General features: G+C 38.5%; 5 protein-coding genes across 5 annotated transcripts; all 5 read right to left on the bottom strand.

The window, feature by feature from the left end:
* Nucleotides 1-478: 478 nt before the first annotated feature.
* LOC133795218 (protein FAR1-RELATED SEQUENCE 5-like) lies at nt 479-1,576 on the bottom strand. The gene has a single exon (XM_062232674.1). It carries the CDS (start codon nt 1,574-1,576, stop codon nt 479-481), a length of 1,098 nt encoding a protein of 365 aa, XP_062088658.1.
* Nucleotides 1,577-11,852: 10,276 nt separating this feature from the next.
* LOC133796597 (uncharacterized) lies at nt 11,853-12,820 on the bottom strand. The gene is made up of 4 exons (XM_062234179.1): nt 12,714-12,820; nt 12,492-12,632; nt 12,218-12,406; nt 11,853-12,111 (listed from the first exon to the last, which is right to left on the bottom strand). Exons 1-4 carry the CDS (start codon nt 12,735-12,737, stop codon nt 11,857-11,859), a joined length of 609 nt encoding a protein of 202 aa, XP_062090163.1. The 5' UTR covers nt 12,738-12,820; the 3' UTR covers nt 11,853-11,856.
* On the bottom strand, nt 12,820-14,095 carry LOC133795217 (uncharacterized). The gene is made up of 4 exons (XM_062232673.1): nt 13,344-14,095; nt 13,145-13,229; nt 12,874-13,009; nt 12,820-12,836 (listed from the first exon to the last, which is right to left on the bottom strand). Exons 1-4 carry the CDS (start codon nt 14,093-14,095, stop codon nt 12,820-12,822), a joined length of 990 nt encoding a protein of 329 aa, XP_062088657.1.
* Nucleotides 14,096-14,183: 88 nt separating this feature from the next.
* LOC133795216 (uncharacterized) lies at nt 14,184-15,330 on the bottom strand. Its single transcript, XM_062232672.1, has 2 exons — nt 14,719-15,330; nt 14,184-14,633 (listed from the first exon to the last, which is right to left on the bottom strand). Exons 1-2 carry the CDS (start codon nt 15,328-15,330, stop codon nt 14,481-14,483), a joined length of 765 nt encoding a protein of 254 aa, XP_062088656.1. The 3' UTR covers nt 14,184-14,480.
* A 3,633-nt stretch (nt 15,331-18,963) lies between these two features.
* On the bottom strand, nt 18,964-22,793 carry LOC133796596 (methylenetetrahydrofolate reductase (NADH) 2-like). The gene is made up of 9 exons (XM_062234178.1): nt 22,154-22,793; nt 21,723-22,040; nt 21,430-21,603; nt 21,233-21,333; nt 21,036-21,147; nt 20,389-20,469; nt 20,127-20,304; nt 19,634-19,971; nt 18,964-19,504 (listed from the first exon to the last, which is right to left on the bottom strand). Exons 1-9 carry the CDS (start codon nt 22,568-22,570, stop codon nt 19,421-19,423), a joined length of 1,803 nt encoding a protein of 600 aa, XP_062090162.1. The 5' UTR covers nt 22,571-22,793; the 3' UTR covers nt 18,964-19,420.
* Nucleotides 22,794-23,181: the final 388 nt, after the last annotated feature.

Raw genomic sequence — 23,181 nt, 5'->3', positions numbered from 1 at the left:
TTGGAAACTGCGTCAGTGAGTAGAACCTGAAGTCAATGGATACGTTGGTGGAGTCCACTGAGTAAGCCAGGGCACTCGTGATCTGTTCCTCAACTTTTTTGTACATGTTCCTTGTCAAAATCGAAGCCACCTGTTCATAGTACTGTCGGAGGATGTTCGATGGTAATTGTGGCGTACTATGGTTGCTGATGAATTCGTCTTCCCGTTCTGTGTGACGAATACTTTGTATGGCCTTGTCTACTTGGCCAACCAGATCTCTAAGTTTGAGTTTGCTCGTCAGGAAGTGGGACAAGTAGGAATTAATTGACTCTGATCTTTGAGTAGTTCTTAGTCCCCCAAAGAAATGCCCTCGTAGGAAACATTCTGCCTAACTCCTCCTACTATTGTAGGTAGTTGTTGCCCATCGACTATCCTCAAATTTGAATTCTGAAACCATTCTATGCCATGTATCCTCGAAATCTTCCTCGGTACAGTATTGCTAAAGTAGTTCATTGAACTTGGACTTGAATACAGGATGAGGCACATTAATAGTTACATTATTCTGAAGATGCCAAGCACACAACCGGTGAACAGAAGTTGGGAAAACTTTTTGTATTGCTTTCGCCATAGCATGATCACCGTCGGTGACCACCACAGGAGGTGGTTTGTTTTTCATGCACTCTAGAAATTCCTCTAAAACCCAAGTATATGTCTCCTCGGTCTCGTCATATAGCGAAGCAACTGCAAAGACTATTGTCCTGTAATGGTGATTCAACCCGACAAAGATAAGCAGGGGCTTATTGTATGAGTTCTTCTTGTAGGTGGAGTCGAAAGCCATAATGTCCCCAAAACAAGCATAATCACGACGGGAAATTCCATCAGCCCAAAATAGGTCTGCCAACCTATTTTCTACATTAATTGTGTGTGTCTCAAAAAAGTCAGCATCAGAGCGGCCCATACATGCCAAGTACCCCAATGCTCCTTCAGCGTCAGTTTCTTCTTCGTCTTGAACTAGTCTTTGCCGACCAATCCAATTGTAAAGATCCTTTTTCAGGAAGGGTACATACTCACGTCCTCCTCTTTCTTGTGCTAGGTGGTTGAATATGTGGCAAGTGCGTATACCTAATCGTCGCATCGACATTACCTGGGCTCCGATTGACTCTGGTATGGCTCGATTAGATCGCAAGAAGTGCAATTCCCTTTTCGAAGCTAATTCATGATTATGTTTCGGATTGAAGTATTTCGCCACCCAAGTGTTTTTCGTCCTATCCAAGTTCACGCGTAGAAGTGCGAGACACCCCGTTCTTGTGATAGGTCTTGGTTTTTTCTTACGGTTTAGAAGGTTTGTCCACTTGTCGCGTCGAAAACATTGGTTTGAGCAAACCCATTTACATTGCCACGGGTTGTTTTCATGGTCACGTCGAACATCTTCCTTGCGAACACTAAACCCCATCCATTTTGAGTATTCGGAAAAAAATTCTTCCCATTTATCGAGACTTTCCAGGTGTTTGCCTATGATGTCTTCTTTTGACAGATCATGTGGCTGCTTGTTGTAAATTTGAATTTCTGCAAGTGTTGTGACCATTTTATTCTCCATATCTTACATTTGTATTTGTCTGCCTGAGTAATTCAAAAATTAATAATTGATATGGTAATCAGTTAGAATTTTTGGGGCGGTAAATACAACAAGCATCAAGCTGCATTAGGTGGTTACTTTTGTTTTTCTTAATAATTAATAAAAAACCAAAAAGATGTAAATGAATACACTGACGAAATTTTTATTTTCATCTTCGTATATTTTGGCCAAATAACTTATTTTATTTAATTGCATCATGGGACATGTTATATACAATATTATAATTCAAGGGTTTGACCTACCATTTCACTGCCTCAAAGAAAGAGTTATTTAAGTGTACATTAATTAACATTAAACTTAATATGGTGGATGAGGTAAATATACTGTGTACTTATTTTATTGGAAAGTTGTCCTTATGTTTACAAGGCAAACATATCTTTTACTTGACCTTACTATAAAGTTATTGTAAAACAATAGAAATAAAGGTCCTTCTAATTTTTTTAAAAATGACCATTTTTGGTGGTCATTTAGTTAATCTATATAGGCAGACCCCATTCTTAGTTATGTCACGTAAAATAAAAACAAGGGGTTTGAAAAAGAGAGTTCAATAACATAGTTGAGCCATGTACAGAATGCATAATATGAAATATACATTCATCAAACTTTTAAGGGCATTGATCAGTACGACCATATAATTAAGACATTGACTTCAAAAGACCTTCAATGGGTACTTCCATTACCGAAAACCATTGATTATGGTAATCTCAGTACCTGGAGGTGATAGATACTTAAGCTTACGTGAAAATGCTTACAAGTATTAATAAGAAAGGGGAAATGGACTTAAACATACTACAACATGAAGATGGGACTCATAGTAGTCCAATGTACTAAGGTACTAACACATAACAAAATGCAGTACATGTAGAAAAGATTAGTCCAAGAAGATGATGTCTATGTCGTTTGGTGACTGATTATTAGCTTCAACACATAACTCACTACTTAGTGCCTCTTGGCGTTTCACCATGGAACCAACATGGTCTATGATTTGGCGCTGCTGAAAAAGGAAAGAACTAATGTCCATTGAATCCATCCTTAAAGTGTTGCTTTTCTTAGCAACTACATTTTTTAAAGTTGTTAGCTTCTCAATCTTTAAGTCCTTTTTGAAGCAGTTTTTGCACTTCCCTCTAAACCCGGCCCTTGGTGTTTTCTTCCTTGCATGAGTTGGTGAGATTATGTCCCCCAGACTTACTGAGGACTGATTTTGGTGGGGTGTGATTTCACTAGTTTGTGTGGATGGAAGTGGAGTGGGTATGGAATTAACAAGGAAGGGAATTGAAAATTGTTTGGTTGGTGATTCAATCTCTGTTTTCACTTTAACATCACCAGGGAATAGATTCACGCATAACTTAGAGGGTGACATGGTTTGGTAATGGTAGGAATGAAGATAGTAGTACGTGGGGGTATATTTTCTCTTAGACTGGTTCACTTAAGCAACTTATAAATACATATATACACATATATATAGTGAGCATTGTGAAAGATCCAGTGTGTTCACTAAATTCCCGCCAAAACACTACCTATGGATCGAGGAAATAGTGAATGAGAATAGATTGATTAACCCTTAATAATGGTCGATTCTTCAATTAACTCTACTAATGTATTGTTTTTTAAAGATGTTATATGCAAAACAGATGAAAAGTTGTAATGGTTTCACACATTATCAAGTGGACACCTCACTTGTCGCCTAGGTCATGATTGGATAAAAGTATGGGAACAGTAAGAGAAACTCTGACTTGTATCTCAATGTGGCCCCATGCAATCTTCAATGTGGATATCGGCGACACTATTACAAACTGAGGCTATAATTTGGCGCCTTAACACTTAGTGGAGGGTGTACAGTAAATCATGGAAATAGAGTTTGAGAACATCCTGCAACAAGAGAGGAGGTGATTTTATGTATAAAAAACTAAGAGAGTAGTTCAATGCACTTGTGTCATGAATACGTCCTCCTCGTAGCTTAACATTTTTGCATATGCTCAAGATCAAACCATAGGTTTACTTAGAAAAACTGCAATGAAAATGGCATTTTCATCATACATTTAGTTAGCTAAAATTAAAAATATGATAACTAAAAAATGGAAAAGTATAAGAGCTAGCGAAAGTGTAAGGTTTGAAAAAAAAAAAGCGAAACCAACATAAGTAAGTGTTTTATGCAGCAATGGTTTTTGATGAAAGTTGGTGACATATACCTCTTAATTTATCTTCAACATCTTACAAGTAAAACTGAAGAATAAAAAACAATGGGGCTTCCTATCACACTGCATCAACAAAATCAGAGCAATGGGTTAAGCTAGTGTTTTTTGAGATTGAGTTCACGCATGTGACACCTATATATACAATTTATCTTCGTCATTTAATGAGATGGTTGTTGTTTGTTGTGACCTGTTATGTGGCATTAATAATTCATTGAATTGGATAGGCTGATGTATTGGGTGCATTTATTTAAGTAAATAAGTTGAAAAATGTATTCTAAGTAATTTATATAAATTGTTGTAACGCCCTACTTCCTTAGAGCCGTTACTTAGTGAGTTTTAAGACAAATTAGTGTGCAAAGATCTCGCTAACCGAGGTTTTGAAACGAAAGTGTGACTAATTAAAAGTTAAGGCTGTAATATTAGAAAAATGCGTTGTTTCAATAAAACTCCTAATATTAAACATTGGGATCCCAAAATAAGGTTTGAAAACTATTTACATCTTAAAAATGAGTTCACAGTTGATAAATCATAAAAATCATAGATTATTACAGCCATTTTCAAATAAACCCCCAACCAAAGCAGTCGGGCAGGCCAAACATGTACGCGTCGCTTCACGCTCTCCGTACTCATGGTTGGTTGACTCAGCCATTGCCCTACCTGCAACACAGAGCACCCGTGAGCCGAAGCCCAGCAAGAAAACTCATGCAGAACATAACATATGCAATGTATACAGTTTATCATAACAGATAATCCACAAATAAACAAGTCAATCATTAGACTAAGCAAACACGGCCATGCCGCCCCAGGACCCTTACCAAAGCCCTGGGGTATCGGTTCTCACCGCGAGGATAACTCATGTATCCCTTGGGTCCCACCCTGAATATAGCATCCCATGTGCTAGGTGTTACTTTCGGCCCACGGCCGCCCCGGCTTACGCCGTACTCGGCCCACGGCCGCCCCGGCCTACGCCGCACTCGGCCCTTGCCGTTCATTTCATCATAATCACACATATAATATAACACAACAACATGCAATCAAATATTAATTCATTTAATTCTGCACCCTAACATGTGATGCAATATAGGGCCGCGCCCCGCAATCATACTATGGGCCCACGCCCTATCCTACGGGTGTTATAGTTTTCTTACCTGAATTCCGAGCCTCCTGATGCACTATAGCCACGAGCACGGTCCTCTAGCACGAGCCTCACCAACAACCTAGTCACAACACACAAGAAACATCCCTCAATACTAATCAACCCAAAACCACTTCCCGGGACCAATCCCGCACTCTCGGGACCTCTAAAACCTTAAAACAACACCCCGGAGACATCCTCCGAACCCCCGGAGCAAAGGCCTAAAATTGCCAAAAATGTCAACCTGAAATTTGCCTTGTGCCGCGGCACAAATTTCTTGTGCCGCGGCACCCATCAGACAGGGGCTCCCTTGCCGCGGCACGAAAAACCTGTGTCGCGGCACGCCATCGCAGACCCAGAATTCTGGGTTTTCTCCTGCGTTTTCTCCGAGCTAAAACCTTCCCAAATCATACCAAACCAATACCCAAACCCCAAAACCAATTTCAAGCTTCATATGAACAACTTAACAACCTATAGGCACTAGATACAAGACCAAAACATCAACACACTCAAGAATCCACCCCTTGATTCCTAATTTCAGCATCTCAAACCAAACACTCAAACACACTAACTCAAGCTCTAGGTTTCACAATTCAAAACAGAAATCAAACTTAAATGCTCATAAAATCCATACCTCAAGTGGAGAATCCACCCAACAAGCTCCCTTGATTCACCTCCTAAGCTCCCACTTCAGCCCATTTTCCTCTTCTTCTTCTTCTCTTCCTTGCCCTAACTCTCCTCCTCTTCATTTTAGCAAAGCCAACATATATCCCAAATGCCCAAACCGTGACCCACTAAAAACCCAGCTGAGAATTGCCTATAACCCTTGCCAAATGACCATTTTACCCTTTCCTACTAATCCTCCTTAGCTAAACCTCAAAGGACACTTAAGTCTTTTCATTTCTACCACTTTTTACCTTAAAACTTGTTACCCACAGCAGTAACTAATGGTTACCTAGGTTACTAAATCTCCAATAACCATTACCCGCTAAATCTCAACTTAGCCATAAAATTCCCGAGATACCCCTAGGCTCCTCCCGAGCCGGGTATAGAAATCCCGTTGTGACTCTTAAGTTAACTAGCTCTCTAGGACCGTCTCGGCACGTGCATCACAATAATACAACCACACCCACGTGGTACAATTCACAGAATACAATTATCACATATCAGTACAGTTATGCCCAACATGGCCAAAATTACAATTACGCCCTTCTAACACGATCCGGGCCTACATGCATACTAGTAAACATAGCCATGCATCTCAGTTAAACAAATAGCCAAATAACATGCTTTAAATCATAACCATGCATTTAACTCATAAAATCACACATAAATCCCAACCTGCCCTCCTGGCACACTAATCAAGGCCCTTAAGCCTTATTAGCGAAATTGGGTCGTTACAATTGTGTTAGATGCTATTTTGAGTAAGTAAACATGAAAAAAAAAACTTGATTCTTCATAACAAACAATCACATTAAATACTTACAGTAGTTACATGACATCATATATTAGGAAGAAGTAAACATTGACCATGGACAAGGGTTGCAATGGTCTTACACATCAAGGAAAAGAGTCTTCTGAACTCATTAAAACAGACCAGCAACACTAGGAGTTGCGAACCCAAAAAGAACATTCTACTAGTGTGGTTGTTCGAGCCATGGACCCAAAATCAAATATAACACATACACACCAATACAACATGCGTAGTATAAAATTATAAATATGTAACTACAGCATGGGTGCCTTCTGACTTGGGACGATAGTTGTGTTCTTTGCCATGTACCCGGTACGGAGCTCCTCGATCATGGCAACCATGGCTTGGAGGTCTTTTCTCCATTCACTTGCCATTTCCATGGACTTCTTCTGCATCACCCCTAAATCCATTTCTAGCCCATGTATCTCTGAATTTAGCGTAGAGTACTGCATGTTTGTGGCGTTGTACATATTCTCCAACTCACTCCGCTCGGTTGCCAACCTCAAGTTCTCCAACAATATGTAGTTGATGTATTCCATTTGCTCAAGTCGTAATTCATCAAAGTATGGGCACCCAAATACATTACTATCTCCAGGGGGTGTATGATCCATGGTAGATAGAAAACTAAAATTGAAAAGAGGAGAGGGTAATATGATTCAGATAAAAGGTGAGCATAACTGTAATGCCCCGGATTCCCTATTATGGTTAATGGCTGGATTAGTAGGCCGGGAGGGTCATAACTGTTTAATTATGCCATTAAATGTGTTTATGCATGTTTATGAGAATTATATTATAATATGATGTTAAATGCGTGCAAGTGAGTCCACATTTGTTTACAGGGGTATTTAGGTAATTTGGCACGTTGAGGGTATAGTTGTATATTTGTATGTGCGTTAATGATATATTGTGAGACCACATTATAATGTGGATTGGTTTGAGTATTTCGACATGAGACGTTCTTTAAACATGATTTATCGGTTTGGTCATAACAGGTTTGAGCTCGGGGCTCGGGGTGAGTCTCGGGGTGTTATTAATGATTATAGCGTTACCGGGGATTTTAGGGTAACGTGATATGAATTGTTGATGTTTGAGGATATTGAGATTAGCGGGGATTGGGAAGCGTTAATTATAATTAACGGGTTTAGCGGAATGTACCAATTTTTCCCTTGAGTTGGTTTAAGAGGCTTTAGATGACACAAGGGTATTTTGGTCTTTTTGAGAGGATATATGTGACTTAAGAGGCTTAGAAGGCTGTAGAATAAACAGAGTAAAAGCAGAGGCAATTCCCTTCTCTTCCCATACCTTCTTCTTGCTTCATCTTCTTCACTTCTCTTTGAGGGTTTTGAGTTCTTGGTGGAGTTTCAACCAAAGGGAATTGAAAGGCTGGGTTGGAGCACTTGTGTTAGCTTGTGTGGGAGGTTGTAAGCTAGTTTCAAGGTGAGTTTTGGTCATATAACACAGCTGGTACTCTGTTTTCCTTTTAGTTTTTAATTCATGGATTTTGATGTGGGAAGTGAGAATCAAAGGGGGTTTTGGTGTTAGTTTGATTGGGGTTTGATGTGAGTAAGCTAAGGGAGTTGTTTGGGGGTTTAATTGTGTGTTAGGAAGAGGTTTTATGTGGGTTTGAAGGACTGGTTTGAGAGGGAATCGCACAGGGGAAAAATCTGGTTCGTGCGTGACTTTGTTGCTGAACTGGGCTGGGCGCCGCGGCGCAGCAGGGGTGCGCCGCGGCCCTTGGCGTCTGGCAGATGGGGAGCCTCTCTGTTTGGGGGCGCGCCATGGCGCAGCAGAGGGGGGCCGCGACCCTTAAGGCCAATTTTGCTAAAATGTGGTTTTTAGCTTAGGGATTCAAACCATAGGCCTCGGGGTTGGATCTAGTACCCGGTTGGGTAGTATTTGATGTCTCGGGGGGCTGGGATTTGGTTTGGGAACCCTCGGTTATCATTTTTATTGATAAATTCTATAATTTGGTTATGACCAGGTGACCGTCAAGGATTTTAAAGGTTGATCGTTCTCAGGGGCCGTTCATATAATAGTTCTCACTCGAACCAGAGGTAAGAAAACAGTGTATGAATACAGTTGCACCCTGTACAGGTATATGACATGCATGGTTGGACATTTGAGGCATGTTGGTTGATATATGTGGACATGGATTGCATATTAAATGCTAGTGAACGCTGATTACCTACTTGAGACACTGACTAGTCAGGGACCGACTCTAAAGTCGATGATCACACATTGAATAGCTCTATGGCATTAATGCAGGACCGACCCTAAGGTAGACGAACTTATAAGCGCTTGCTTGGTCTACAACCAGATGACTATAGCCAAGGTATATGACCCCGGTGACCGTTTGTCACATGGCTAAGGGACGTTGTCCATAGTTTCGACTCTAGAGTCGTGAGGAAGGTTATGTTGGTGACTAATCACCATACACCTGTCCTGACCAAGCTTATGAAAGAACCACTTATCAGTTAAGCCCTGGTGACCCTATCGTCACATGGCTAGAGGGAGCGATGCTCACTATTGTGACTTTTGGCTATTGTCACCTATTTGTTGGACTGATAGTCCTGAATGGTTATTATGATCGTTGTTGATATTATATCATGCTATATTATGTTTTCTTGCTGGGCCTTGGCCATGGGTGCTACGTGGTGCAGGTAAAGGGAAGGAAAAAACTTAACCAACCCTGAGTGGAGAGCTTGGGCGATGTGATGTACATACAGGGCCGCTTGACCGCCACGGTCAAGGAGTTCTCGGAGGGACTAGGGGTTTACCCTATTTTTTCCGCTTAGGCCGGCGGGGATTGTAAATTTGAAACTGTAGCAACTCTTTTGTATTACGAACTACTTGTAAACATTTTGAAAGGCTCACGAGCAGTTTATTTACTTAATGAAATGTACCCTTTCCTTTTTATTGGTTTTTCACCTTAACCTGATAATAATACCTAGATCACGTTTTTTAACCAAAGGACTCGGGTAGCAAGTCAAACTTCCGGTTCACCGTAACTGTTCTGGGGTAACCAGGGCGTTACAATAACACAAGGGCTACACGTATATATATATATAACTTGTGGCCTACGGAGTTGATGTAGTGCATGCTAGTATATGGTAACGTGTGTACAAGTTATACTTGGTAGTGATATTTGATTTATCAGTAAACGAGGCACCATATATTGCATATGATTTGAATTAGGTGATAACACACAGGTAATAAGTCAGTTACTTGAATATTTAACATGTTGACTTGTCTGTATGTGTTACTTACTTCCATAAGGTATGACATTACTTGACATAAAAATTCTGAAACACGTAACCCGTTATGGGAGTGAGTCAAACGTTGATTGGCATTTAACTTTTAATATGTACAGTTAAAGTAATTAGCACACCGTTAAGTTTTTTTTTCTTATATAAAAGGCTGCCCTTATGGACCCAATATACATAAAAATGGGCGTTAAATCTCTTCTCTTCCATCATTAAAATAAATTCTAAATAACACCACATGGAGGCAGACATAGTTGGGTCCACCCAGCCAATAAACTAATATGGTTCTATGTGTTGTATCTTTCTCCCCCTTAACAAGTTACATGTGCTATAAGAAGAAGTTCAATAGTACACAAGGGCCCACGTAATGGATCTAATTGAGATGTGTCATCAGATTCATCATTACAAGATATAGAGCAGGTAGTTGGAGTAGACCCTTTATTGAACATTTCTCACTTGATAAAAAGAATTTAATTTCGGAACTAAATATCAATATTATTTTTTTGTTTTAGTTGCAGGAATTGGTTATGGATTGTTACTCTACTGTCAATTCGTGCAATGTGAAGGTGGTAGCCGACTTACGATGGGGAGAAGCATATCTCCCGGATTTGGAACAGTCAAGTGAGTACAGACTCACAACCCTCCCACCTGACCCAATCAGATACATTAATAATCTAAAGAAGACATTACACGAGAAGGAGCACGAGATTTTCTCAATCAACTAGGACAAGCACCTATTGGAGGAACACAACAAGTCAGTGAAAGAGAAGATATTGCAGTTGGAGGCAAAGCTTGGTGAGAAGACGAACAAGCTACAAGAATTGATCCATGATGCAGTGTACTCATATGAGGAGTGGAAGATAGATTATGAACGACTTTCGCAAGTGATCCACCACCTGATGGAGGAGCCTATAAATCGATACCAAGAATACCTAGAGCAAAGAGTAAATAACATTGTCGGCCATGAGGTGTCCATGGATAATGGAAGGGGATAACCACAAATATTATCTACCTCGGGATGATTACTTTTTTAATATTGAGGTAATTAGAAATACTTGGTAATCTTATTGTTGTTTGTTAAGTCCTTACTTTAAGTTAGATGTTGTAACTAAGTTATTGTAAATTATAAATTAGTCTACAACATGGAGTTTTAGGACTACTATAGGACGGTCTTGAAGTGGTCAGAGTACGATAATGAGCTATATTTTTTATTAGGAAGACAAAAATTAGATTTTGGCTAGGTCATAACTTATTGAAGATGAGATTTTTTTTTAGAAATTTTTAAATTTTTTTTTTGGAGTAGTTCATTTGCCACCTTACCTTGTACTGTTCCAATTTGTAGCACATATCAATACATTAGGAGGCTATTGTAGTAGTGGGTGGACCTAACACAAAATAACAAGGGTTTATACTCAATGTCAGGAATATATTTACTCTTCATGGTGTACCTGATTTTGTGGGATACACTAGAAAATCAATGGATTTGGGTGCAAATCTAACATTTTCATATTCTTCTGTGGGGGCCACCAAAGTGATGTACAATTGAAGGACAAATCCTTCATACTACACGTTTACCATGTCAAAAAAATTAAAAAATAAGAAATTTTAAGATATCAATTTTGAGTCAGAGATTGAACCCTCAATTTTGTTATATTATCTGGTATAAAATCTTACAAACTCTTGTGTTTCGGATGGAACCAATAATAACTGTTTTTTATTAAATTTTATTATTGTTCATTCATATAAGCTTAACTAAAGAAGTGGTTTGTTTTGACTTCAAAAATTAAAATGCAAACATTACCATTATTAAAAGTTAAAGAGACGAATGCCTTGCCATTATAATTTCCAAGAAGTTCCATATTATCATCACATAACTCCAATCTGGGCCATTTCTTCAACTATAGGCATTGTAGGAGTCAAAGGAGGTCACCTATATTGTTAGATTTTGTTGATGACCTCAATTCAAATATTGTGACATTCTTCTTTATGCTCATTATCCCTCCCAGATTTGTGAAGGAAAAATATGTGCAGGAAAGAATAAATTGTTTGTAAACAAATACTAAAGTAATAAAGTTTTGAATTTGATGGTTGCACCTATGAAATATAGTTAATTTAATGGTAAATGAAAGTAGTGCCAAAATTGTACAAGGAAGGCGGATGGTGGTTAAGTTCAATCAGTTCTTCCTCTTTCTCTTACCCAACTTGGACCAGTGTTTGTCTCTAGCCTTTTTCGTTGATAGCATGGGAGGTACAGCCGAAGCTTTTGGAGAATAACAAGACCGTTCTTTTAAGTTAGGGGATTTCTCAACGCTACTTAAACAAGCTTTATAATAAGTCGCTGCGTTATCTTTCACTCCCAATCGAAGCCTATTGGACTCACAGGTCAAGATATCGATTGCAATGTCGAGTCTAGCAGCATCCTCAACTTTCTGCAAAATCAGAACAAGGCGCTTAAAAACTAAAATCTAAAACCGCTATTTTAGGACTTATTTAATAAAGCGTTTATAAAATATTAATTAACTAGTAAAAACTTACATAGGACTTCGGGGGTGATTCCCCATCCACAATCCACTCCATAAACTTCATGACAAAAACACCACAGTCATGACCATTATCTTGCTGAGGTACTTGACCAGAGGGCACTACACTAAAAAGGGAAAAAACAGGACCACCAACACGAGCACTACCCATGGTCGTATGAAGCAACATGTCAAGCTTCTTTAACTATATCAAAGAAGTATATATAGATTTAATATAATGAAAAACAACATGTCACAAGACTATTAGTATACTCAGGAGACACCCATACCAGTTCGCTTAGTATATGTGTCCTGACCCGTGTCCTATATCGACCAGACACTGAGTCCCACACGCTTGCACAACCTTTCTGGCAGTGTATAACGGCTAGTATCCAATGATTGTTTTCGACATCCTTCATTGGCACTAGGATCTAACAAGAAGACAATAAAACTCAATTAGCTAACTCACTTTGAGAAGGCACTAAGTGGTAAAATAAATCTAATATAACTACCTTCTGCACTTTCTTGAGCAGCATATCAAGATTTACATTGGTACTAAGAAAGCCAGTGTTGCCGGTGTCCCAAAAATATGCACCATTATGACATCGTTGTTTCAAGTTATTTTATTGAAATAACTTTTTAAATTCATAACAAAAAAATGGAATATTGAACCCAGGAAATTCAAATTTGTATTACAACATACCAGGCTGGGCCAATAGGTTGGGAAAATTAAAGTTTGAGCATCGTCATCTATTACACCATCAGGGTTGTCTCTATATCTTAATACACACCCAAAAGCATCAATAATCTGCAAAGCAGTATGAAGTGTCAAATATTTTTCTCAACTTCTTCATATTGAAGAAAAAAAGATTTGGGCAATGTGCTACAAGATCATAATTTTGTTACTTCAACAAAGGTGAACTTTAAATAGAACAGTATTTACCTTCATGTCCACCTCAGCTTTAGGTCTAAGGCTTCTGAAGTACCACCGCTCCAACTGTCCCATTACATTATCGACCAACACGTCTCTGAAAATTATTGACTTCATTAATGAACAAAAGTGTCCTAACATGATTGAAACAAAGGAAAAATGGTGATGTCAATAGCCAAAAAAATTATTCACATAAGAATTTATCACCTACCGCAACGACAAACTAAAGTCAAATAGGAAAAGTCCAAGTTCGAACTTGGACTGTGGTAGGGCTACTTTCAAATTGAATGCACCAATCTGCCTGCCTTTGCTTTTGTTATACTTAAGAATCATATCCTGAAATGATTTTTCCATTTTGCAAAGCTCTTTGTCTCTCCTTAAAATAGTAGGATCGATCTTCACGTTGTCATCGTCCTCTATTTTGTGAATAACAGGAGTGTCTGTGGTACCATACACACTGGCTTCGTATGGAATGACATCTTCTGGTACAATTTCAAAATTCAAAATCCCCAAGTCCTCCTTCTCCTTCTCCTTCCCTTCCATGCGAAATTTAGAAGCATCATCTTCCAAACCAATCTCATTCTCAACATCTATCTTCTCATTCCCTGAACATGATAGTACACCATCAACATTCTGGATATCATTGTAAGGCCCAACATCAACATTGTACTTGTCTGAGGGTAAAACAGTCGGTTCATAATCATTGAAATCATTTTCTATTGCCCCTTTTTCCCTCTCGATATTAGAAATTGAACCATTTCTATAAGAATCTTCAAACTCATTTGGACGACCTATGCCACACTCCAAAAGCATGGGGTCAATTTTCATCTTATGCTGGCTCAACTTTGTTTTCTCATGCAAGTAAATGGTTGGCTCGATTGGGTCTTTAGTCAACTTCCCAAACTGCACACACTTAGCAACCTCTTCCTTGCTAATATGGGGGGAAGCATTCCCGGGAACCATTGAACTTATCGTAGTATTGAAACTTTGATGTTAACGTTCGAATCCTTTGTCGAAATACAATTTCATCTCCCCTTTAAAATTTTCAATTTGAATGACGTGATGATTTGGAGTACTCAAACTTTGTTGTAAGCGTTGAAATCCCATGTCCAGTTCAATCTTCATCTCCTCTTTAAATTTATCCATTTCATTCTCCTTAGCAATCAATTTCTTCTCCAAAGATTCAACCATTACACACAAAGACGATATCGTGGCGGGTAACTTCAATTGATCGACCCCTTCTTGAAATTCTAACATGGGGATCTGAAAAAAAAATTACATAATATTATTAACTCCGACATATTATAGACTTTGCCATCATAACAACAAAGAAAAAAATTACTAAATTTTATCCCATGCTTACTGTATTCGACTCAAACCCCCCTTCCTCTTCAACCCAGTCAAGCAAAGCCTTGGTATCATCGTCACACCAAAAACCTATAGGGCATAGGGACCTATCTACATACCCTTCCTTCCAAATAATATGGTGACAGTAAAATACCTACAAAATGCACAGACATACAAAATTATTATGCACCATTCACCAATGCCAACATTATTGCAAAAAACAAAAAAGAAAAAAGTACCTGTAAAAAATAGACGCATCCTCCAACGAACTTCGATGCTTTGCCATGATACCGTCTTATGCTTTTCCATATATGCGTATATGCCATTGATGCCCAATTAACACGACAAACAGCGGCAACGTCAGTTAAGGACATTATAGGACCCTCAACCTCTCGAGCAACATGTAGAGACGTATTAGGCAGCAAAAAAACACTAACAAAAAATAACAAAAATTGCCGAACAAAGGACATGTCGACCAATTCACGACGCCTCAATTTCTCCTCCAACAAACTAACAGTATTCTTCTCACCTTTCTTGTAAAAAGGTTGTTCAACAGGGTTACCATGTCTTTGTAAATCTTCGACACCATCATTAACACCCATGGTAGCACTAAAAACTTTACTATCCAGTTTGAAGTGCTTCCCATGAACATCCAAAGATCCATCATCTACGTTGAACCTACTCAACAACCAAAATATAAGATTTTTTCTCAAGTTACAATCTCTCATCCCTAATAGTGTCCCGAATCCCAATTCTTTGAGCATCTCTTTTTGACCCCCATTCATATGGGAAATAAGGGTGAAGATCCTATGAGGAGAGCATCTATAGTCTAATTTATCAGGTTCAGCCATTTTGAAATCCACTTTAGAAGAAAATGTTCACCTGCCATTAAAATAATAAAAGAGAACACAATGATATATGGCAACAAAATTCTTTTCAATTAATGGGGAAAAAATAAATAGACAAAGTACCAATGATCTACAGTGGAAATTAATTCAAACTCAGGTACTGCAATTGGTTATCATTAACTTGTGTATATATATTGCAAACATTGAAAAATATAACAACTATGGCAATCAAATATTTAATTTCAATCTCACGTAATACTTACTAATATACAAGTAATCAAGTAATAGATTCTTACAGACAAACACAGTCCTTCTCAAGTAACAATGACTAGTGTACAAGTAACCAGTCCACTTCGCTAGATAACAAGGTTGAATATAAAAGTAATAGATTAATATGGACAAATACAGTCATTCAACTATATCAATGCTTCATTCCATGAAATCCCACAAGTAAGAACGACTAGATGTTTTTAAATCCTACAAGTAAGACTCAGTCCAGTTTAAATCCTAGAAAAGTTCATAGTACTGAAAGTGTACAGTTTGAGGTGGAGCGTAATGGAAAACTTGAAGAAGAACAAACTAGAAGTTGGTTACTTGGAGAGGAGGAACCAGATAAAGAGCAGCAAAGAACTGATAGCTATTGGTTAGCACGTGATAGAAGCAGAAGAGAGATTAAGCCTCCTAAAAGATATGGATATGCAGATTTAATTGCATTCTCTTTGATTGCTGCAAGTGAAGTGCTAGAAGAAGAATCAAGAAGTTTCAAGGCAGCTTTAGCTAGTAAGGAGAGGCATGAATGGCTTAAGGCTATGAATGAAGAAATAAAGTCCCTGCATGACAACCATAATTGGGATTTGAGTGTAAACCCTACGAACTTTAGAATAGAAAGCTGCAAGTGGATTTTCAAAAGGAAGGAATAGATTCCTGGAGTTGAACCAGCTCGGTTTAAAGCAAGACTTGTTGCTTGTGGCTTCACTAAAAAAGAGGGTATCGATTTTAATGATGTTTTTTCACCTGTGGTTAATCATAGATCAATATGAATTATTTTGGCAATGGTAGCAGAATTTAATCTACAATTGGAACAGATGGAAGTAAAAACTTCATTCTTATATGGTGAGCTTGATGAAAACATTTTAATGGCTCATCCTGAAGGATTTAAGGTCAGAGGAAAAGAAGATCATGTATGCAAGTTAGATAAGTCCTTATATGGATTAAAGCAATCCCTTAGATAGTGGAATAGGAGATTTGATGACTTCATCACCAAAATCAGGTTTCAGAGAAGCAGGTATGATAATTGTGTATATTTCAAGTTCCTTTCTAACAATGATTTTGTTATATTACTGTTATATGTTGATGATATTCTAATAACAAGTAATAGTAAGTATGAGATAGAAAAGGTTAAAGAAAAGCTAAGAAGGGAATTTGAGATGAAGGATCTTGGAGCGGCAAAGAAGATCCTGGAATTGAGATTAGCCGAGATAGGGAAAGGAAACTACTGTATTTGTCTCAGGAAATATATCTCAAGAAGATCCTTAGTAAGTTTGGTATGTTTAATTCCAAACCTGTAATAACTCCAATATCTCAGCAGTATAAACTGAGTGTGTATCAAGCACCAAAGACCAATGAAGATAAGGAATATATGGATAGTATACCATATGCAAATATTGTGGGATCTCTAATGTATGCTATGGTTTGTACTCGTCCAGACATAGCTTATGCAGTGAGTATTGTCAGTAGATTTATGTCAAATCCCGGAAACTCTCATTGGCAAGCTCTAAAGTGCATTCTTAGGTATATCAAAGGATCACTTGGAAGAGTTTTAGTTTATGGTGGAGCTACAGAGAAGAGCAGAACAACTGTTATTGAAGGGTTTGTCGACTCAGACTATGCTGCCTGTCTTGATACAAGGAAGTCACTCACTGGCTATGTTTTTACTGCTTTTGGCACTGCTATCAGCTAGAAAGCAAACTTGCAAAAGGTTGTAGCCTTATCTACCACTGAGGCAGAATACATGGCACTCACCGAAGTTGTTAAGGAAGCTCTATGGTTAGGAGGCATTGCTAGAGAATTGAAGCTGCAAAACCAAGTCATCACAGTTTATTGTGATAACCAAAGTGCCATTCACCTGTCCAACAACCAAGTCTATCATGAAAGGACAAAGCAGGTACACATTAAACTACACTTTGTCAGGGAAGTTATAGCTCGTGGATCAATTATAGTTTAGAAGATTTCTATTGATCATAACCCTTCAGATATGATCACCAAACTTCTTCCAAGCAGTAAGTTCTTTCACTACTTGGATCTGATTCAGCTGAAAGGAGATTAAGCCCTTTAGGGGGCTTGAAGTGCAGTCACTAAATCTGTAAGTGTTACTGATCCAAGGTGGAGATTTGTTACTTATTTGGCTCACTCAACATTCTGTTATAACAACCTTCTATCATTTGTAAATCTTTTTTTACAGTTAATAGTCGGTTGCTACTACTATATATATAGCTTTTATTGTAGAGTTTTATATGATTTCCAGAAACAGAGAAAAAACTTGTAATTTGAGACATTCTATACTAGAAGAGAGAGAGTAGTGGCATCTGTACTCAAATAAAGTTGAAGATCAAGTTCTAATAAAAGTGACTGCCCCTGGATGTAGGTTAGAGTTGTTTTGGCTCTAATTCCAACCACGTAAAAGACTGTGTTTTGCATTGTGTTTTTCCACCTTTGTTTTACTGATTGGTTTGTGAGTTATTGTGACTTTTAACTTGGTTGTTTAGTTGTGATTCTTGGAGGTTGGTTGTCTGTGGTGAACTTCTTAATTGAGCCCTACAACCTTAGCATTATCGAACTCCGAAAATGCTTCTCAAACTTCACAACTAAAAAAATTTCATAAATTGAAGCAATGCCCACTGCAAATTTCACTAATTTCTACATTTCAAGAAAAAAAATTGCCCGAATAAATTCCAAACATCAGAAGTTTCATAAATACCCAAACTCAAGATTCATGCAAATATCTTAACTAGTAATTACAAAAAGAGGATTTTTGCCAAAAAAAAAAACAAAACAACACCGAGAGAGATAACAACTTACCAGTAACAGAACAGCTGTTTTCTCCAACTCCGACACTGCAAAAGGCGAAACTCACGTAGCCGAACACTTTAAACAGTAGGTAACCACACTCCACCCACAACCCACTCCAACAATATAGCAATGGCAGAAAGAACCAGAACGTTACTCAGTAAAACTTGGTTGAAGAGGAAGAAGTTTTTTTTTTTTTTTTTATCTTGTTTGCTTAAGGGTAAATGGCAATCGGTACCCGGTTAAAGGAGGTCCCTAAGGGTATATGTGTAATTTTGTATCATTCAATCAACAAATTCAAATCCAACCATTCACTCTAAAAACTAACATATCATATGGCTCACAACAATTGTTGGACTAAGCATTGAAAATGGCAATGAGGGACTAAAGAACTTCCCATATAAATATACCATAATAACCCATAATCAATAAAAATATTCAAAACCCAGTCATTATAACCCAATACATATATCTATTTATAAATGTGAAGAATAGCTATTCTGATTCTCTGAATAGAAATCGCTTCTAAAAAAAAGTAATGAAAATAAAGCAATTGATAGAATGCATTAATTCAGTCAATATAAGGCTGCACTTTGTATTGTCCAATTGTCTTTGGCTTTTCGAGAGCTACCACTGCTGCGACGAAATAAAGCAGCATAATGAATACAATACAATACAATACAATGGAGAGTGACTTAAGATACAGATCAACTTAACTTTGTATAGAACCATATATATATATATATATATAAATATAAATTGCAATGACATTGAATAAGCTAGACAACAGTCACAGAAATTGGGTTTGGGTTTCCTGTTACTGTTACCCAGTACAAGTCATACGCTCCATGATCTTTCGGATTGCAGGGGAGGTACCAAAACCCCCCATGCCACCAAAGTTATTATTACACAATTCACAAAGGACAATAGAATTATAAACCAACTAAAGAGAACAAAGCATCATTTCCAATAGCAACTAATAGCGAGAGGGCTTGTTGAAGATTGAAAGAGAAAGAAACAGCACTTCTCAGAAGTCATTAAAAACGGCGAAAAGATCACCATGGATGTAATCATTATCAACCAAGCTGACCAAGAAGTAGCTATTCTCCACCTGAAAAAACAAGATACGCATGCACGCACGCACATACACAAACACATGAGTTCATGTCAAGATTAGTGAGTGAAGCGGGCAGGCTCATGCCTAAACAGAACAGAACAGAACAGGGAAGAAAGAACCAACCTCTTCAAGTACTTTTCTAGAAAGGTCAACCTCAGGGTACAAGCGAGCCCATCCTCTTGACCAGATTTCAAATGCCTCAGCCTTCCATACCGTAAAGCTGGCAGGATCCACAACAGTTGGCTGGATGATCTCCTTTCCTGGGAACACTCCCCATGTTACAGCATTGACAGAAGTTTGATCAACATTTGCCAACCAGTGCCCTTGTTTGTTCACAGCCATGTAGGTTAGAGATGGGAAACCCCTGCTGCATTTTTCAACAAGGGCGTCCAACGAATCCTTCGTGCAAAAAAACTCTAGATACGCCTTTTGATAAACATATCCTCCTGGCCCACCCCATCCTATATAAACAAACTCATGTTAGCTATGGGGGTAAGTATTAAATCACTAAAATACTAGTATAGAAAAAAAATCTCAACAGTCTGAGATCAAATATACCTATTATCTGACAAACATACTATATCATTTAAATCATCAGATAATATTAATTGCTTACCAACTATTGGGGAATCAGATCTTTCCCCATTTATTGCTGGTTGGCTATTTACAGTCAGGAAACCCTTTCCGTTTATTTTCACTAGCTGTTCATTTATGATCTTTGTCTCAGGCTGGAGTCCATCTAATTCGGACCAAGGACTGCTTTTCAACTTTCCAAGGCATAATTTCTTAAATTGCTGATAAGTAAATAACACACAATATGTTAACATTTATTAACTCACAATAAGTAGCAACAATTCATTCTGCTATGGGAAACACACCTCGTGAATATCTTCAACGTTCTTCAAAGGGATGCTCCATTCTTCTAGAAGTTTTTTGTCACGTGAACGTGGTCGCATAAACTGTTGAGAGAAAGGATATATATACATAAATGAACTAATATGCAGGGAAATGCTCAACCTGTGAGTAAATATGTGCTTCAGATACACATAGAAGACAGAAATAGAAACCATGATTCAAAAAACAAAGCAAACTAAAGAAACCAAACCAACCATCTAGACAACGTAACCAGTCTTTAATCTTTATCAGATTTATAATAATACCACATTATCCACTCCACCAAAAAAAGAGTCAAATACTAAATTAGTTGGGTGAGGTAAATCCGCTGAATAATATGAATTCAGCATACAGTTTTATCGCTCAATCTAGAAACAGAAATGACCATGTGGTTTCCTTGTATACAAGGCCTTGAGTAAAATAACTAATCCTGTAGTGATTGATACATAATTTATACACGAAATCAGGTAAACGTACTACAAAAATACAAATGACACGACCAAACCAAAAGACAACAGATGGGGCACGTTTGGACGGGTATTGGTGGACAGAGATATATCTAACTGAAGCAAGCAATTAATATTTGTGGCAAAGTAAAAATTGGTACTAAGAAAGAGTTTCAGGCGCATACCTGATAATCAGTTAAAGCCCCATACGAAGGATTGCGAGAATCTCCCCATCGTCCTTGTGGGTACTGGTCCCAGCCAGTAGTCCTTGATATATAGCTCTTTGGGCGGTTTGCCCTAACATTATTGGAGAGAAAGAAAATAGTTTCAATATCTGACGACTGACCCCTTAGCCAAATGGGAAGTTGGATAAACTACATACCAGAATATGGGACGGACATCTTCTCTGACTCGGAAGACATTAGCAGGACGTCTCCAAGGAAGGGGCCTGGATATTTTGCGTTCTTCAATCAAACCAAGATTCTGCCAGGATAGGATACTAGGGTATTAATAATCTGGGGTCATAGTAATAACATCACAGGCGTCCAAACCAAAACCATGAGAATTGAGAAAATTAACCGTTAGTATGGCCAATGCTGATTTCTCCATGTTAAGAGTGTAAAGGTGCAATGTTTTTATGCCACTGGCTAAAATCTTCTTGCACATTTCAGTTCCAAGGTGAATTCCATACGCTCTCACAGCTTCATCATTGTCCTTAATAGACTCCAGGGCAGCGGTGACCTCAGATGGTATCTATGATGAATCAATAAATAAATACATAAGTCCAAAACATCACAGGCATTGCCTTGGCACTTTAGAAGATTTCAATTCTAATAGCAAGAGCAATAGCAATGGCAATAGCAATAGCATACCCTTGTTTTGCAAAAGCCAGTCATGCGTATGAAGCCTTTGTAGTTATTGATGGGCATAATTCCGGGAACAATGGGACAACTAATTCCAATTTGGCGACAGTCATTGACGAATTTGAGGAAAATATCAGTGTCGTAGAATAGTTGAGTGACTATCAAATCAGCTCCGGCATCGACCTTTCTCTTCAAATAAGTAAGGTCGTTCTGGTATGCTTCCGGTGAAGCGAGGCCATCAGGGCCGATTGCGTCCGGATGAGCCTCTGGATAACCAGCGACGGTGATGCCGAAGTAGTCACCATACTTAGCCCGGATATGCTGGACCTGAAGGAAGAATATAAAGGAAGATAATAAATCTGGAAAATGAAAGAATTGAGAATATGATGATAGATCAGGGATCAGAGATAATATTAGATTAGATGAGGAGATAGACATACGAGATCGAGAGCGCAGGCGAAGCCGCCTTGGATTTGGACGAACTTGTCCTGGCCGTGAGGTGGGTCGCCGCGGAGAGCGAGGACGTTCTGGAGGCCGTTGGACTTGATGGTGGAGAGGGCGTGGTCGATCTTATCGACAGGCATGTTGGTGCAAGTGAGATGCATCATGCTCTCGACGCAGACGGTGTTCTGCATTCGGTTGGCGATGTCGAGAGTGAGATCGGCGGTGGAGCCTCCAGCGCCCCAAGTAATGTCGCAGAAGGCGGGGTTGTGAGCCACCATTCTCTCCATCCTCTCGAACAGGTTCTCCACTCCTTCCTCCGTCTTTGGTGGGAAGAACTCGAAGGAGAACACCACCTTCTTCTCATTATCATGCTCTGCCCCAAGGGCCTCCTGGATCTTCTCTATCACCTTCATCTTCTTCTTCTGACTCTGGTTTTGGTTCTGTTTCGGTTTCTGTATAGAGAGAAAAGAAAGAAAGAGAAGATAAGAGACTGGGGATTGGGGATTGGATATGCTAAATATAATAGCTTTGTGCTTTGTCCTTTGGCTTATTACTATTATACTTCAGTTCTTGTTCTTGTTGTTGTTCAGATCTATTCTAAACCCCTCCTCCTCCGGACCTCCTCTCCTAGTCCTCTCGGTTGGTAGGAAAAAAATAATAATAAAAACAAGTCACTGTCTTACCCTCCTCCGTTGTCCCCACTATTACTACATTACTCTCACACCACCTACAACTACAATCTTGAGTTGAACCGAACCAGTTGGGGGTTGGTATTGTGGGCCCATCTCACCTACCCTATTCTTCTTTGCTTACCTCATAGCATATTTTATAGGGGATTTTAAAAAAATATGGTCATCAATGTATAAAAGTATGGGGTTAAACTTTCTTTAATTTGTATGAGAAAATTTAGTTAAGAAAAACTTAGAGGGTGTTTGGCACCTTAATTAAAAAACTGTTTTTTGTTTTTAAAAGCTAAAAACTGTTTTTTGAAAACAAATGAGGGTGTTTGACATTGTTTTCATAA

The sequence above is a fragment of the Humulus lupulus genome, chromosome 8 (genome assembly GCF_963169125.1).
Source record: "Humulus lupulus chromosome 8, drHumLupu1.1, whole genome shotgun sequence".
Lineage (NCBI taxonomy): Eukaryota > Viridiplantae > Streptophyta > Magnoliopsida > Rosales > Cannabaceae > Humulus > Humulus lupulus.
This window is presented reverse-complemented; position numbering and strand designations above follow the sequence as displayed.

Excerpts from the sequence above, each read along its gene's own strand:
- LOC133796597 (XM_062234179.1), bottom strand. The coding sequence starts at position 12,737 with ATGCTGCTCAAGAAAGTGCAGAAG. Across the intron at positions 12,407-12,491 it reads CACATATACTAAGCGAACTG|TTAAAGAAGCTTGACATGTT; the intron begins GTATGGGTGTCT and ends TCTTTGATATAG. Across the intron at positions 12,112-12,217 it reads AATCACCCCCGAAGTCCTAT|AAAGTTGAGGATGCTGCTAG; the intron begins GTAAGTTTTTAC and ends CTGATTTTGCAG.
- LOC133796596 (XM_062234178.1), bottom strand. The coding sequence starts at position 22,570 with ATGAAGGTGATAGAGAAGATCCAGGAGGCCCTTGGGGCAGAGCATGAT. Across the intron at positions 21,604-21,722 it reads CTGGCTTTTGCAAAACAAGG|ATACCATCTGAGGTCACCGC; the intron begins GTATGCTATTGC and ends GATTCATCATAG. Across the intron at positions 21,334-21,429 it reads CAGCATTGGCCATACTAACG|AATCTTGGTTTGATTGAAGA; the intron begins GTTAATTTTCTC and ends CTATCCTGGCAG.
- LOC133795216 (XM_062232672.1), bottom strand. The coding sequence starts at position 15,330 with ATGGCTGAACCTGATAAATTAGACTATAGATGCTCTCCTCATAGGATC. Across the intron at positions 14,634-14,718 it reads GATGCGTCTATTTTTTACAG|GTATTTTACTGTCACCATAT; the intron begins GTACTTTTTTCT and ends TGCATTTTGTAG.
- LOC133795218 (XM_062232674.1), bottom strand. The coding sequence starts at position 1,576 with ATGGAGAATAAAATGGTCACAACACTTGCAGAAATTCAAATTTACAAC.
- LOC133795217 (XM_062232673.1), bottom strand. The coding sequence starts at position 14,095 with ATGGTTCCCGGGAATGCTTCCCCCCATATTAGCAAGGAAGAGGTTGCT. Across the intron at positions 13,230-13,343 it reads GACTTTAGTTTGTCGTTGCG|AGACGTGTTGGTCGATAATG; the intron begins GTAGGTGATAAA and ends AATAATTTTCAG. Across the intron at positions 13,010-13,144 it reads AAGCTGAGGTGGACATGAAG|ATTATTGATGCTTTTGGGTG; the intron begins GTAAATACTGTT and ends ACTGCTTTGCAG.